The 15311-nt window shown below is 39.0% G+C and overlaps 1 protein-coding gene across 1 annotated transcript in view; it reads left to right on the top strand.

Annotated features, from left to right (window-relative positions):
* Nucleotides 1-15311, top strand: part of LOC122788162 (myosin light chain kinase, smooth muscle-like) — a 943334-nt gene that overhangs the window by 921388 nt on the left and 6635 nt on the right. The window contains exon 16 of the mRNA XM_044055140.1: nucleotides 12992-13108. Coding sequence (XP_043911075.1) covers nucleotides 12992-13108 — 117 coding nt within the window. The remainder of the gene's footprint in view (nucleotides 1-12991; nucleotides 13109-15311) is intronic.

Genomic DNA, 15311 nt, shown 5'->3' with positions numbered 1-15311 from the left:
AACTAGCTTGATATATGTCTATGTCTCTATATCCTCTGTCCTGAAATCTGTGGTATAAATCTAGTATGGCATGTTCAAATTCCTCATGAGATGAACAAATGTGTCTAATACACATAAATTGGGACTTAGGGATGTTGCGGATGGTGTGGTTCGGGTGCATACTGGAGGCGTGTAGCAAAGTATTGTATTGAGGGTATTTTCTGAATGTTTTAGTGCTAAGAGTGTCATCTTTGTATGGTAAACAGTAACATCCAAAAAGTCTATAGTACTCATGTTACTTGTGACCGTAAACTCAATACCCCAAATGTTACCATTCAGGTAATCCATGAATTTCTTTAAATATACTTCATCCGTCTTCCACACCATCCAGCAATCATCCAAATATTGTCACCAGATATCGATTTCCACCATGTAAATATTGTGTGATTTGTCATATATCATACATTCTTCAAAGTAGGCCATGAATAAATCTGCATAAATGGGTGCAAAGGAAGCTCCCATTGCTGTCCCTTGTAACTGCCAAAAGCATTCTCCATGGAAATAAAAGACATTTTTGTTTAATACATGTTCCGCCATGCAGACAAGTAAGGTGTTAAAGCCCGGAGGATATAAGTTTGTTCTCTCAAGCCAGTATTGCAGGGATTGTAGTCCCGCCCAGTGTGGAATGCTCGTGTATAAAGACTTAACATCCAACGTGCTCATTAACCAGTATAAAATCCAGACAACAGTAAAAGGCTTACACTCTATTTAAATAGTCAAATATCATTTCTAAATCCTACAGTAGATGCACTATATGCATAATGTTACACACAAAGTTACTAAGCATATATACACACTATATAATATGTAAAAAAAAAACATACATACATATATAAGAAGATAAAACAACGACAGTAAGACATATAAAAAACTAAAAAAACATCTAAAATTCTAAAATCAGTGCATTAAAAGTGAATCATCAATCAAATTAGTTATTAACAAATCAAAAATTAGAAAAGAAACTTATCTATGATCTGTACTCTCCAGTAGTCAGATTATAAAATGACATGTTACAAACAGATAGAGCATTCAGAATAAAAGTACTAGGGTTGTCTATACATACAGGCTTGGTTATATATATTGGTGTTCACCATTTTCTGTTTTCTGTTTTGTCTTTAATAAACGTGCACATTAACCAGTCTGGTTCTAGCTGTGTATCCTGCAAAATTTGTAAAAATTGCGTGGTGTCCTGTAGTCGGGCCCTAACTGATGTTAGAAGGTGTTTAAGATACTGTGTTAGAAATGCTGATAGTGGTTCAGTCAAGGACCCTATCCCTGATACAATGGGTCTACCTGGGGGTTTTGAAATGGACTTATGTATTTTTGGAAGAAGTTACAAGATTTGTTTCTGTGGGTCCTTTACAGTGAGATGTTTAACAGTATTTTTTGTTATGATACCCTCATCCTCTGCTAGTTTAAGAAAAGAGTCTATTTCTTTTTTAAAGACCCCAGTTGGGTCAATGTACATTTGCATATAACATCTAGTATCTGCTAACTGCCTTTTCCCCTCATCGAGGTATTCCCCAATGTTCATAACCACCACAGCACCTCCCTTGTCTGCAGGCAGAATGGCAATGTCGCGATTATGCTTTAATTCCTCCAAGGCTACCTTTTCCATGGGTGACATATTCTGGCCCAGAATGTATGATTCATTATGATGAAAATGTAAATCCCTGAGTACAGATTGTTGGAAAATAGAGACATGTTTGTTCATGGGTGGTTGAAAGTCTGATTTCAAAAATTTGAAATCAAGTGATCTTTGAGAGGTGTTATCTGAAAAGAATAGTTTCAAATTTAGGTTACGACAAAAAGACAAAACATCCTTAACAATGCTATGTTCATCAATGAAAAAAATGGGAATAAAACCAAGTCCTTTATTGAGTAGTTTAGTTTGTACCTCTGTCAGTTGAACATTAGAAAGGTTCAAAACATTATGAAACTCAAATTCCGTCAATTCAACATTGTTTGTATCAGTCCTTCCATGGAATTGGATCTTATTCCTATATTTGTGCTTGCGACCCCCTCGTCGCTTGTTTGTATGTCTAAAGGGTACTGAACATTAGTTTTTTTGCTTCTAGGTGATTCTCGATAGTTATTACAGTCATTGTCTGTGCAAGATGAGTCTTCCCCAAAGTACTAGCTAAAGTCTTGTCAGAGGATTTCAAAATAGACCTAGGCCTTTTCTTGGGTTTATTTCCTGGTGTTTTTTGACCAAAATCATAGAATCTCACAGTTTTTAATGTATCAAAAGGACGGCCTCTTTGGTAATCAGTGCAGTCCCTATTAAACTTACGTATTTTCCTTTCTTTAGTTAGTTGGTCAAAATTGGCCAAATCTTTGGATAATTTGCTAACCAAAGTGGCATATGTTGGTTGTGATTCATATTTCTTACATTCTTCACATGAAGCTTTTACTTCCATTAAACAAATGTCCACCATTCTCTCATAATAAGATGCAAGGATCTTTACAAAAATCATTGATTATTGTTGAAGAGCTTGGTTCCATTCTTTGGTCAGCCTGTCCTCCGACCTACTGACCAAAGGCTGTAACTTAACTCTAAGTCCTCTTGGTGTGATATCCTTGTTAATATATGCCTTAAAAAGTCTGAGATGCCATATATTGGCACGTAAGTTTTTAAGATCCTTATTAAATTTGTTGAAGGCCATGTCACAGCCATTGTTAATATTAATATTTGAGCCACTCGGATTACTGCTTGACATGTTATTCATACCAAACACTCCAATATCATGTCGATTAGCACATAATCCCATTAGTAGTTGCTCCAAATCCATTTTTACAATATATTTATGTATTTTGACCAACTAGAAACAAAATCTGTTTCAATCAATATGTCCAAATTAGTAATAGTTCAACAGGGACTGCACTGAGAACCTAGGTGTCGATAAAAAATATATGAATATTTTCCAAAAGGTACACTATAATATATTTTGTCAAAGAACACAACTTAGAAATAAACCATACTCATAAATCATGAACATCCACACTTATCTGTATATGTGTCTATCAATATGTCTGCATTATGCTTGGCACATATATGTTTGTGAAAACAATGTATACTCTGTATTCAAAATGCAATGCTGAATAGGCTTGTTGTTCTTGTTAAATACTATACAAGGATGTATAGTTATTCATCACCTGATATATAACAACTGAACTTTTGAAACCCCTTAGCACATGTTGCCTTTGCCAAAGATTTCAACACTAACTTTCCCAGGTAGTACATGTAACAACCTAATCCAAATGTTAACTAACAATACAATTTTCAAGCAATGGCTTTTCACACATTAAAATGACTGTAACACATATAGTTGTTCATACACAAGAATAAAGTGAAGGTAGTATGCCCTACTACACTTCCATTTAGCTGTTATGAATATAATTCACTTTTCATTGACCCAAGTATACTGTACTGCTATAGATCCATTCCTGTTGTAACATATCCCAGACCAACTATGGCATCAATAGTTTGTCAATATACATACATACTAAGTAACTGTGGTAAATGGGACACTTCAATTATGGTATCAAATTCTTGCATTCTATAAAAAAGAATGTAACCCACTTTATAAGACAAACCTATCCCAACATATAGCTGATATTATTACAATATTACAATTGCATGTATACCCGGTCTTAAAAATATAGTATTTAGAGTCAACCATTTACTAATACATTTCGAGATCCAATGAATCTCAAAAGTTAAAGTCAATATGATGTTTTCACCAGTTCTAATCCATCAACGATAATCCAAATGCCTTCCATTAATTTCCGATTTATCAGCCTGTAATCCACCAGTACTGCCAACCTCTAACAGCACAAATGCAAAAAAGATTGCAAAATATAAAAAATGGTTAATATAAAGTGAAACTGAAAATTTTAGATTTGTGTCCTGCCAATAGTCACAGTACCTGAGTTATTCCTGAATTATTCCTGAGTTTATAAGCTTCTGATCCATAAATTGTTGAATCCCATGGAAGGAGCGTTGTACACCAATTTGCACAGAAAAGAGTTATTAAACAGCTGCCACAAAGTAGTAGAGTGAACCACCATGATTGGTTTTAGGCCCCCAAGCTTAACGCATGTCAACCGAAGCACTCTCAAGGTAATCCTTCCCTGGTCAAAATGTTAGTTCCCCATCCACTTAGAACTAAACAATTTCCCGATGTGGTTGATGCTTGACAAGAATTATAACATCCACTGCTTCACGAACAAAAGACGACTAAAAAAATACCAGAATGTTGCAAAAAGAACGCTGCCAACACAGAAATGCTGTGTCACTATCGAGAACCACCAGCGACGCCAAGAACGTCAGCAAAAAACCATACGCTCCGCAAGGATGGCGTGCAAGGTCAAACCAACAATGTAAACCACCAACGACCAGCAAAAACGATAGTGAGCATACAGTAATGAAGAAATGATTATTTATTTATAATTTCTCCAAATCCAGACCGGTTTCTATCTCTGAGCCAGTTTGCAACCCATCTTGTGATATAGGCGTTGATATTTGAGCTGGTAAGCTTATTTATGATGCCTGAGTGGGGTATTGTGTCGAAGGCATTTGCGACGTCCAGGTAGGCTGTGTGGACTACCTTGCCCTCATCTATGGCTTTGGTAACTGTTTCAAAGAAATCAACTAGGTTTAAGAGGCAAGATCTGCCCTTAACAAAGCCGAATTGGGTAGGGTCCAGTGTCTGGAGGCTCCCAATGTCTTTGTTTATGAGTTCCATGACAATACGCTCCATAGCTTTACAGACCAGACTAGTCAGGCATATGGGGCGATAGTTTCCAGGGTCTGTTGTGGCACCACCTTTGTGGAGTGGGACCACTGTAGCTGTATGCCATTCTTTGGGTACATATCCTGTAGTAAGGCTAAGTTTGAACAGTGACTTAATGTGAGGGTTCAGTTCTTCTTGGAGCTCGTGTAAGACACAGCCTGGGACACCGTCCGGTCCCATAGATGCTGTGTTTTTTGCTTTGGAGAGGGCAGCTTTCACCTGTGCATCTGTGATGTCAGGGAGGTTACATTCAGTTGGGAAAGGCGTTTGCTCCTTTGGGGGGGAAGGGGAGGGAGAAGTTTGTGCTGAATCTGCCTGCCATGATGTTGGCTATGTCTGTAGGTTCGGTATATTTTGTACCATTATGCAACAATTCAGAGCATATCTGGGAGTTTCCGCCCATGTTTCTGACATAACTAAAGAAGGCCTTGTGATTATCTTTAGTGTCTAGGGCAATATTTCTTTCGAAACTGGCCTTTGATGATTTTATGAGGGATCGAATAGTCTTGCTAATACTGATCAGTGATGCCTTCCCTTTTTGGGATTTTGCTCTGTCATGTAGTAGCTTCCTCCTTCTGTTGTATAACTTATTTATGGCCGGGGTCCACCAGACTGGTCTCCTGTTTTTGGAGGAGTGAGTTTTGGTTTTATTTGGGATAGCACAATCCATGCATTCCTGCAGGTGCTCATAGAATGCATTTGTAAAGGATTCTGCGGATTGGGCTGTATTATTTTTCTTTAAGGATTCTGCGGATTGGGCTGTATTATTTTTCTTTAAGGATTCTCAATGTTGTTTTCCACACTGTAAACTCACTGTCCCTACACAGAGTATTACAGTAATTTCTCTCCAAGGTAGCTTTCCAGTTATTTTTTTTATTTTTGCTGGTATAGTTTATAGTTGGATATTAGAAGCTTATGTTTTTGTTTGCTCCCAGTTTCAGTAAACCTGATTCAGAGATCCTCTAAATGATAGTGCTGAGGTAGAAATACTCTAAATTTTTTTAAGTGCTGAATGATATTTATGGTAAACTGGTGAAACTGCTAGATTGTTGCAATATTGTCTGGTAATAGTATATTCCACCTAGTTACACTGACTGCTGCTACTGAATACTCTGTTTCTGTAAGTTAAACATACATTGTAAAGTGCTGAATGATATTTATAGTAAACCTGTGAAACTGCTACATTGATGCCATATTGTCTGGTAATAGTATATTCCAACTAGCTACAGTTACTGTATATTCTGTTTCTGTGTTTCCCAATCCCTCCGAGCTACACGCTCTAGGAACCTAAACCTTGTCACCACAATAAACAGGACATGCTGGAGGGATAGATTCCTGTCCCAGAGACTTCCCAGACTCTGGAACAGGTTACCCATCTATGTCAAGCAAAGTTCTTCATTAGCACTCTTCAAGAAAAATCTTGATGAGTGGATGGGAAATAGGAAATACACCCCGGAGATCACTTCTGTGTCTCTGCTCAACAGTGGCACAGGAAAATAACCTTCTTGGGTGGCGTAAGCCAGGGAATCTTGTTGGCTAGGCTTATGTAGGCCCTTGGGCCGATAGCCTAGTACCTACCTATGAACCTATGTAAGTTAAACATACATTGTAAAGTGCAGAATGATATTTATGGTAAACTGGTGAAACTGCTACATAGTTGCAATATTGTCTGGTAATAGGATATTCTAACAAGTTATACTGACTGTTGCTGAATAAGACTGGTTGCAGAGTCTGAATGTATTTCTTTTGATGACTTCTAATAGGCTATGTTCACTTGCTCTGCTTTCTGTACAATATTTATGATGGCTGTACTTATTTTTATGTCCTTATTTTATTGCTTTTAGTCTTACATTCTTTCCTTTTCTCTTCTTTGCAACTTTTAGAGCCACTGAGCACCTGATCGCTTTGAGTCCTCCACCCCCCCCTTGTGTGAGCAAGGAATCCTCTCACTCCAGCTAAAAGCAAAGAAAAGTCTAACCAGCAATCATCCAAAAATAGACTGAAGCCCCAGGTTTAACTCTAGGAACCTTGTTGTTGCCACTTGTGTAGTGTGGGTGCCAGCTTTTGTGACTACTGTTATGCCTTGTTAAAATCTGTTACGGTCAGCTAGAGTGCATACCCCAGGGGCAACAGCTGCAAACTTTCTTCCTCTTAGCCTACCCCTACCCCTACCCCTTTCATCTGTTTCACTGTTGATAATTTGTTGTATATTAAGGTATTGATTGTTTTTTACAGTTGCTATGGGTGCAGCCCCGCTCCATTCACCCTCGCTATGCTCGGGCTCACTTCGCTCCCCACCCACCCCCATATCACTTCCTTTATACCTTACCACCTACTTCCTCCTACTCAAACACTCCTCTCCTTCCTGTTCCTCACAAACACTCTAGCCTACTTCCTGCCTCCAACATAGAATCCCTACCTCCTCCATCACCTCTCTATACACACCATCCTATAACCATTAAGTATTACCTATAATTAATATTTTTAACTGCAGTAAATACGCATATCTGAATGTAGTACAAATAAATTGTCAATATATAATTCAATTCACCTTATCCATAGTCAAGAACATCATTACAGATAAAGTAGCAAGTATCACCCCCCCCCCCGTATTTACTAACTCACTAGAGGATACCAATTACCTGACCAATACTTCTTGGCCATACTGCAGCTCCCTAACACATAAAATGATAGCTCTTGCAATGGCCATACTCTCCATCACTTTTCTGTATCCATATACCCAGCATTACCTGATGCTTATATAGCTCCTAAGTCTCTAACATCACTTTAACTTGTAGGTACAGACAACTCCCATTAGCAAGTCTTACACTCTCATCCACCTATCACTTCAAATCTCTTACCCCTCTTAACAACAAACTCCCACATACACCTAATACTGCACCTTTAATACAACACCAATCTCACTCATTCATAGATAGTACCCTTGCATGTAACACATTCTTTCTGAAACTAGATAACATTGGTTACACATATCTAACCCAACTACTACAAACATCATTCTACCCATTAATAATCTTCACCTACTCCTACTTTCCATCCTGTCCTCCTACCACACTCAGCTTCATAACCACACCCCATCCCCTTGGCAAACTGATTCCACAGCCAACACCACCAAACTAAAAAACTTTCCTATATCGCCATGTGACCTTACCTCCCCCCTACCCTTCTCTTACTCGCGCATTAAACTGAAAATCAAAACTAACCCCGTCTCTTCTCAAAGACAAACTAAAATAATTCAAAAATTGAACAAACTCTATCTACACATACTCCATAAACTCACTTGCAGTGGTGATATACATCCCAATCCAGGACCCAAAACATCAATCATTCCAAGCTTAAGTCAGCTAAATCTGCTACACCACAGACCTACCTCAGCTCTCCTCTTCTTAAACATTAATGTAAGAAGTACACTTAACAAAATTCATGACCTTCATGCCCTACTAGCTCTATACAAACCAGATATCACTGTGTTAACTGAAACATGGCTCAAACCACAACATCACAATAATGAGATTACTGCCTCGGGTTACAACATTATCCGAAGAGACAGATCAGAGAAAAAGGGCGGAGGTGTTTCAATATTACACCCAAAACATCTTGCCTTAGAACAACTAGATTACAATACCCATGAATTCAAAGATGTAGAACTAATCCTTGCCAAATTAAAAATAAGTTCCAACAAACATATAATTATTGCAGGTGGCTATATACCATCAGGCAATAACATCACTGTATTGGAAAGCCTGCTCAGTTGGACCTCCAACTCCCTTCCACAGGAAGCCATACCATTTGGAGACTTCAGTATTGACTGGCTTCACTGCTCCAGCCATAACCCCTCTACCCTCATAAACCTCCACAGGTTTAGCAAACTATAACCACCCCCACTAGAACTGACAAAACTTCCAAACGCCAGTCCATCTTAGACTGGATCCTGGTATCTGACCCCACTCTTGCACAACAATCTAGTTGTCTTCCAGATACCCTAAGTGACCATCAGCCAACAACCTAATTAGGAACAGATCCGAAACCATCAACCAACCTATCCTCAGAGCAGTCAGAGCAGTTAGAAACAAAAAAAGCCTTTATAGCTACTGATCTCATCAATACTTTAAAAAGCTGTAACTGGACCCCGCCCCCCCAAAAAAACATCTACCTCTAGACGATGCCGTTGAGTACTTTAACACAACCTTCATAAAAATCTTAAACTATCATACACCCCCTAGAGCCATTAGAATAAAAACTAACTATGCCCCATGGCTAAGAAAAGATATTAAAACTATAATGAAAGAAAGGGACAAGGCCTGGATTCAATATCAGAAAAACAAAACCACTAATTTGAGACAAAACTATGTAGAGCTCCGTAACAAAGCCAAAAAACAAATCAACCTAGACAAATCCAGCTACTATACAAGCATGCAAAAAATATGCTCACAACTCACAAAGATTCTGGGCCTCAATAAATGATATACTGCATCCAGGAAAGTCCACGACTCCAACCCCTGTGCTTCCAAATAACCATGAAAACATTCCTACTCAGTTTAACAAATTTTTTACCAAAACAGTCCAGACCCTTGCCAATGCCCAAAATAGTACTAGCAGCCCCACACCAATAACTACCCCAACCCACCCCAATATACAAAACAATAGCCCCAGTTTTCATTTCCACTCTGTATCCACCAAATCAATATCTAAACTCCTTGGTAAACTTAAACCAATCACTCTAGCAGCTGATAAGCTGCCAGCAGACTTCCTTCGGATCTCAGCTGAAGCTATACCCTATCCTGTCTCTATTCTCATAAACAGATCTCTCTCAGAATGCAAAGTCCCCACCTCATGGAAAACATCATATATAAATTCACTGCACAAAGGAGGCAACTCCTTAGAGCTCACCAACTGTCACCCAATAGCAATCTTATCACCTTTATCCAAAATATTAGAAAGAGTTGTTCATACTCAACTAATACGGTATCTCCAGAATATCAACCTACTCTCTGTATCCCAGCATGGCTTTAGACCTTCCCATAGCACCACAACAGCACTACTATCATTCATCAACATAGTTAACCACCACAGAAACAAGGGTGTATTTCTTTCTTCCATATTCTTAGACCTATCAAAAGCCTTTGACATGGTAAACCACAGTCTGCTTCTTGATACCCTATCCACCCTAAATATAAGTCCCTCCTCTATATCATGGTTCAACAGCTACTTATCTGCCCGTCAGCAAGCAGTCCTATGGCAGGACCAATTGTCCTTCCTGTTACCAGTAACCACAGGAGTCCCTTAAGGATCCATCCTTGGCCAATTGCTGTTCTCTCTGTTTACAAATCAGATCTCTTAATCCTCTCACACTGCCGCAGTAGTACAATATGCAGATGACACTACCCTCATATGTGCTGCCCCTACCCTTAGTGAACTGCAAACCCTTACCCAAAATAACTTCACCCTAGCCAAATCTTGGTTCACCAACATCAAACTTCTTAATCCAAAAAAACAAACTAATTCTTTTCAGCCCTGGCAGAGCTCCTCCCCTAAATAATAATTTCACCATTAGCTCCAAAGAAAACATTCAAATCAGTCCAACCACACACACTAAACTGCTAGGCATAGAAATAGACAATGACCTGAGGTTCGACATCCACATAGCACAAACCATTAAGAAAATTAATAAAAAACTTGGTCTCCACTACAGGAACAAACAGTTTATGACAAAACGCACCAAAGTAACCATCGCAAGGACTCATCTTCTATCCACCCTCCTTTATGCCTCTCCCATCTTGACCAATCTCCACCAAACTGATCTAAATAAAATGGAATCTTGCTACAACAAGATTGCCAAGTTTGCTACTGAAGCCTCATATAGGTCCCACCTCTGTCTATCCCTTAAGCAACTCAACTGGCTTGAGTTGTCTCATATACTTCTACTCAATCAACTCTCTATACCGCACACTCTACTACCTTCCTGAGATAACTCCAGCACTTCCACACCTAATTCAGCCCCACATTCCCTCTAGAGCCTTAAGATCTAGTAACCAGAACCTTATAACTGTCATCAAACATAAAAGCGAAGCTGGTAAGTCCCTCTTTGCCAACACCATTGCCAAAACCTGGAATGCACTACCAAGCCAAATAACTTCTACCATCTCCTTTAGTCAATTCAAAAATCTCCTGAAAACCCACTATCTAAGTAACTGGCTATGCTCATGCCACTCACCAGGCTAATCTATACCAAGAGAATTTGTCAGGGTACAGCTATGTATAAACACTTTCTCCCTTGAAAGCTTCCAAACCCGTATACATTTAACTTACAAAACTTATAACTGCAAAAGAAAAAAAAATGTACCTTTGATTGTCCACTGTAAGAAATGTTAATCACTAGCATGATGTCCTGTTGTGTGTATATAGGCTATATGTATGTTTGTTAATCACTAGCATGTTGTCTTGATGTGTATATATGCCATATGTATGTATGGTATCCTTCATTTTACTCTCTTGTAATGTATTGTAATGTGGAGCTTTTCTCCCTGTGCCTCCACTGAAAATGGACCTGTGTCCAGTCGGACTTTCCCGTTAAACAAATGTAAAATAAAAAAAATAAAAATCCCAAACTGAAGGTCCATAGTGACGTAACTAATTCATAACTAGTTTATAACCAGTTTAGTGCTATTTCATAGGTTCATAGATGAATACTAGACTAACTACCTTGAAGGGCCATTTGAAATCTTGCCAATAAACCAAAATCAGAAGTGTTGTGTTTTCTACCTATAAGACAAACTCCTGAACCATTATGCCAAACCTAGAGAGTAGGATTCCAAACAACTTCTGCAGGTTTTAAGATTAATGTCCTTAGGCACTGTGCTATACTACTGCATGGCTCTAGCATTTGTGAAAGATGCCTGACCTCATGGTCTTTCTATCATGCAAAGCAGTTAGTTTTGTGAAGATTTCTTGGGATAAGAAGGTGAATATCTGCATTTTATCACTGGTCTGTTATTGTTACCATGTGTTACTGGATATGAGTCCTAAAATTAGTGACATGACACTTTGACATATGGCAGTGCAATTGATTTTAATGCATCTGTCACCCATGTAAGTAAATATTTCCTATGGTCATTTCAGCCATGACATGGACAGCAAGGTCAAGGGTAGATAGCATGCAACATATGTTTTGGAAAAGTTTGTACAGCCAGTTAACTAGCATGTTGTTTGGAGGTAGAAGGAAACTGGAGTAGCCAGAGAAAACCCACGGAAACACTAAACTGGAGTAGCCAGAGAAAACCCACGCAAACACTAAACTGGAGTAGCCAGAGAAAATCCATGCAAACACTAAACTGGAGTAGCCAGAGAAAACCCAGGCAAACACTAAAGTGGTGTAGCCAGAGAAAACCCACGCAAACACTAAAGTGGAGTAGCCAGAGAAAACCCATGCAAACACTAAACTGGAGTAGCCAGAGGTAGCCAGAGAAAACCCACTCAAACACTAAACTGGAGTAGCCAGAGAAAACCCACGCAAACACTAAACTGGAGTAGCCAGAGAAAACCCACGCAAACACTAAACTGGAGTAGCCAGAGAAAACCCACGCAAACACAACTGGAGTAGCCAGAGAAAACCCATGCAAACACTAAACTGGAGTAGCCAGAGAAAACCCACGCAAACACTAAACTGGAGTAACCAGAGAAAACCCACGCAAACACTAAACTGGAGTAGCCAGAGAAAACCCACGCAAACACTAAACTGGAGTAGCCAGAGAAAACCCACGCAAACACTAAACTGGAGTAGCCAGAGAAAACCCACGCAAACACTAGGAGAATAAGCAAAACTCTGCACACTAATCACTAAATGGGGTTTTGGACTGATCCCCAGACCCTTGCTCTGTGAGATGGCAATTTTACCTCTAAACACCATGCTACCGAAACAGAACTTAGATTTAGGAAGTTCTACTTTTGATACCTTGATGTGATGCATTAGTGGCAATAAAATGCATATCACTTACCAGACTGCATTGTTGTTTTATATTGTATTTCTTCTAGTGTACAAACCAGCTGAAATAATAAAATAATGCAAATTTTTTTTCGTCTTTGTTTTTTTATATTATGATTTTCTAAAACGCAATGCGTGATACAAAACATGAAAGAGGAGGAACTGATGTCCTTGGAAGAGCAACTGCAGAGTAAACCCTATTTCTCAAAGCTCGTAGCTGACTTGGAGGCTACAGAAGGCAGCACTGCATGCTTGCAGTGTCAAATCCAGGGTAAGATTTTGTATTCATTTAGTAATGTAGTTTATCAAAAAGTACAGTGCAATATGACAATGGATTAAAAGGTGTGAATGTGTATAACTTGAAGGTGCTGGTAAAGGAGACACGAGATACAACAGAGCTTTGCATGCAAATCATGGGAAGAAAGAGGGTATTAGCAACACACTGTTTTATTATAAAGTTCATCCAGGGCTGTAGAGTTTGGGATAGAGAGACAGCAATTTCTAGGGTACTTGAGAAAAAGTTTGTACAGCAAGCAAGTAGAATACCTTGCTAGAAAAAAATGCTAAAGAAAGAAAAAACACATCATTTCACTGACAAGGTTCCACATAAGATTGCTTACATGTCAGGTTTAAATGACAGACCCAGTTCTTGGACAAGAGGAGTATTTTAGAACTGTTGATAGTTAAGGGAAAGATGTCGTGTTTGCCTCATTCTAAGTTTTATCCGTGATATTCCCTGATGACTTGTGGCCCCACACCTACAACTCCATTGCCTGTTTTTACTCTTTCATATCCCCTGGGGAACAAGATTGTGGTGGATGTTACCTGCAGTAATTATATACTAGAGAGAGACAGTAGGTTTTCCTTCCCTGTATTCTTACTGGCTACTTGCTCCAGAGTTGCAGACATAATTTCCTGCGAGTAGACTAGTTCTGAAGATTTTCACACATGCATTCTCAAATAGCATATTGTACTGTTTCCCATGTTCTTCCCAAAGATAAGTTAACACTTCAGCACTCATTCCTCCCTCATTCAGCCCGATCCTCTGGAAAAAAGCTTGCTGTCTGACCTGGATTGCTAACTATATAGGTGAATGCCTGATTTATTTTGTTTACTAAAAGCAATTCTGCATCTATTTAAATGCAATATTTTTTTGCTGGTGTTGATGGCACTGTTTCTTGACATGTGACTTGAGCTGCAACAAGTTTTATAATAATCATCAGATGATGAAGAGTGACAATGACAACAACAGCAACAAAAGCTCGTCATTCAAATGCAATAGTTAAAAAATGAACTTGTACTTCTTACTCTGAGCATAATCCTGTTGAAAGTGAACATAACCTTGAAAGACATTTTCCAGTCCTCAAAGCATCATGAGCTACTGCATTCCCAATCTTTGCATGGATGAGCCATATTCGTATCTGTATATATGAGTTTGAATGTTGTGTCATTGTCAGACCAGTAGCAGGGAGTAAAGGCTTAGGAGATCACCATCAGCTTAAGCCCATCCTCACTGCAACCATCCATTAGACAGCAACTTCCCCTTGTGAGTTGCAGTCTCATATATATATGTATTTGTTTTTATTTATTTTAGTTTGATTGTTTATTTTGATGTTGCATTGTTTTTCACTTATGAAGTCTGGCTCTGTGGAGAACAGTTGCATTACATTTCTGCTATTTATAATTATTAATTCCATCCTGTTTGTGCATTATCTTAAAAACATGCCAGCATAGTCATTACCAACATGAGTGACCGGTGTTCCATACCTGAAGTTAATGGCTCTTTGGTCCGATCCGACCATAAGCTAATTACCCTAGATATTCACATCCTGCCCCTGCTCCTCATTAAGAAAACCATGGTAAAAAAATGTCTCCAAAGCCAACTTCATGCTTCTTAAGGCAGAAGTGGCGAACTTCATGACACCCATGCAGATGGACAATACAGCTACGACTACTGAATCCTACACAATTGCACTTTATAAGCACTTACACGAGAGCATGGATCGTGCTATCCCAAACAGAACCAAGACGCTATCCTCAAAAAAAAAGGAAGCCAATATGGTGGTCCCCTGCCATAAACAAACTGTACAACAGAAGGAAGAAACTGTTGCAAAAGAGAGTAAAACCTCATGAGTGGAGGCGCTCCCTGGTCAGCCTCAGTAAGAAGCTGCGATCCCTGATAAAATCCTCCAAAGCTAGTTATGAAAACAAAATCACCACTGACTCTAAAGACAACCACAAAGCATTCTATAGCTATGTCAAGAATCTCAATGGTAACACTCAGATCTGCTCTGAGTTGCAGCACAATGGCACTAAATATACAGACCCAACTGATATTGCCAACATCCTGGCAGATAGGTTCAGAGGTAACTTGACCCGCTCTCATCCCCTAAAGAGCCCATCTCTATACCGGAAGAATGCAAAGTTCCTGCAGTCACGGCTGCACAGGTAAAAAACACACTCTCCAAAGCCAA

This window comes from Protopterus annectens, chromosome 13.part0, assembly GCF_019279795.1.
Source record: "Protopterus annectens isolate FY-2018-M chromosome 13.part0, PAN1.0, whole genome shotgun sequence".
NCBI lineage: Eukaryota > Metazoa > Chordata > Ceratodontiformes > Protopteridae > Protopterus > Protopterus annectens.
Note: the sequence above shows the minus strand (reverse complement) of the source record. Positions and strands in the feature narration are given on the sequence as shown.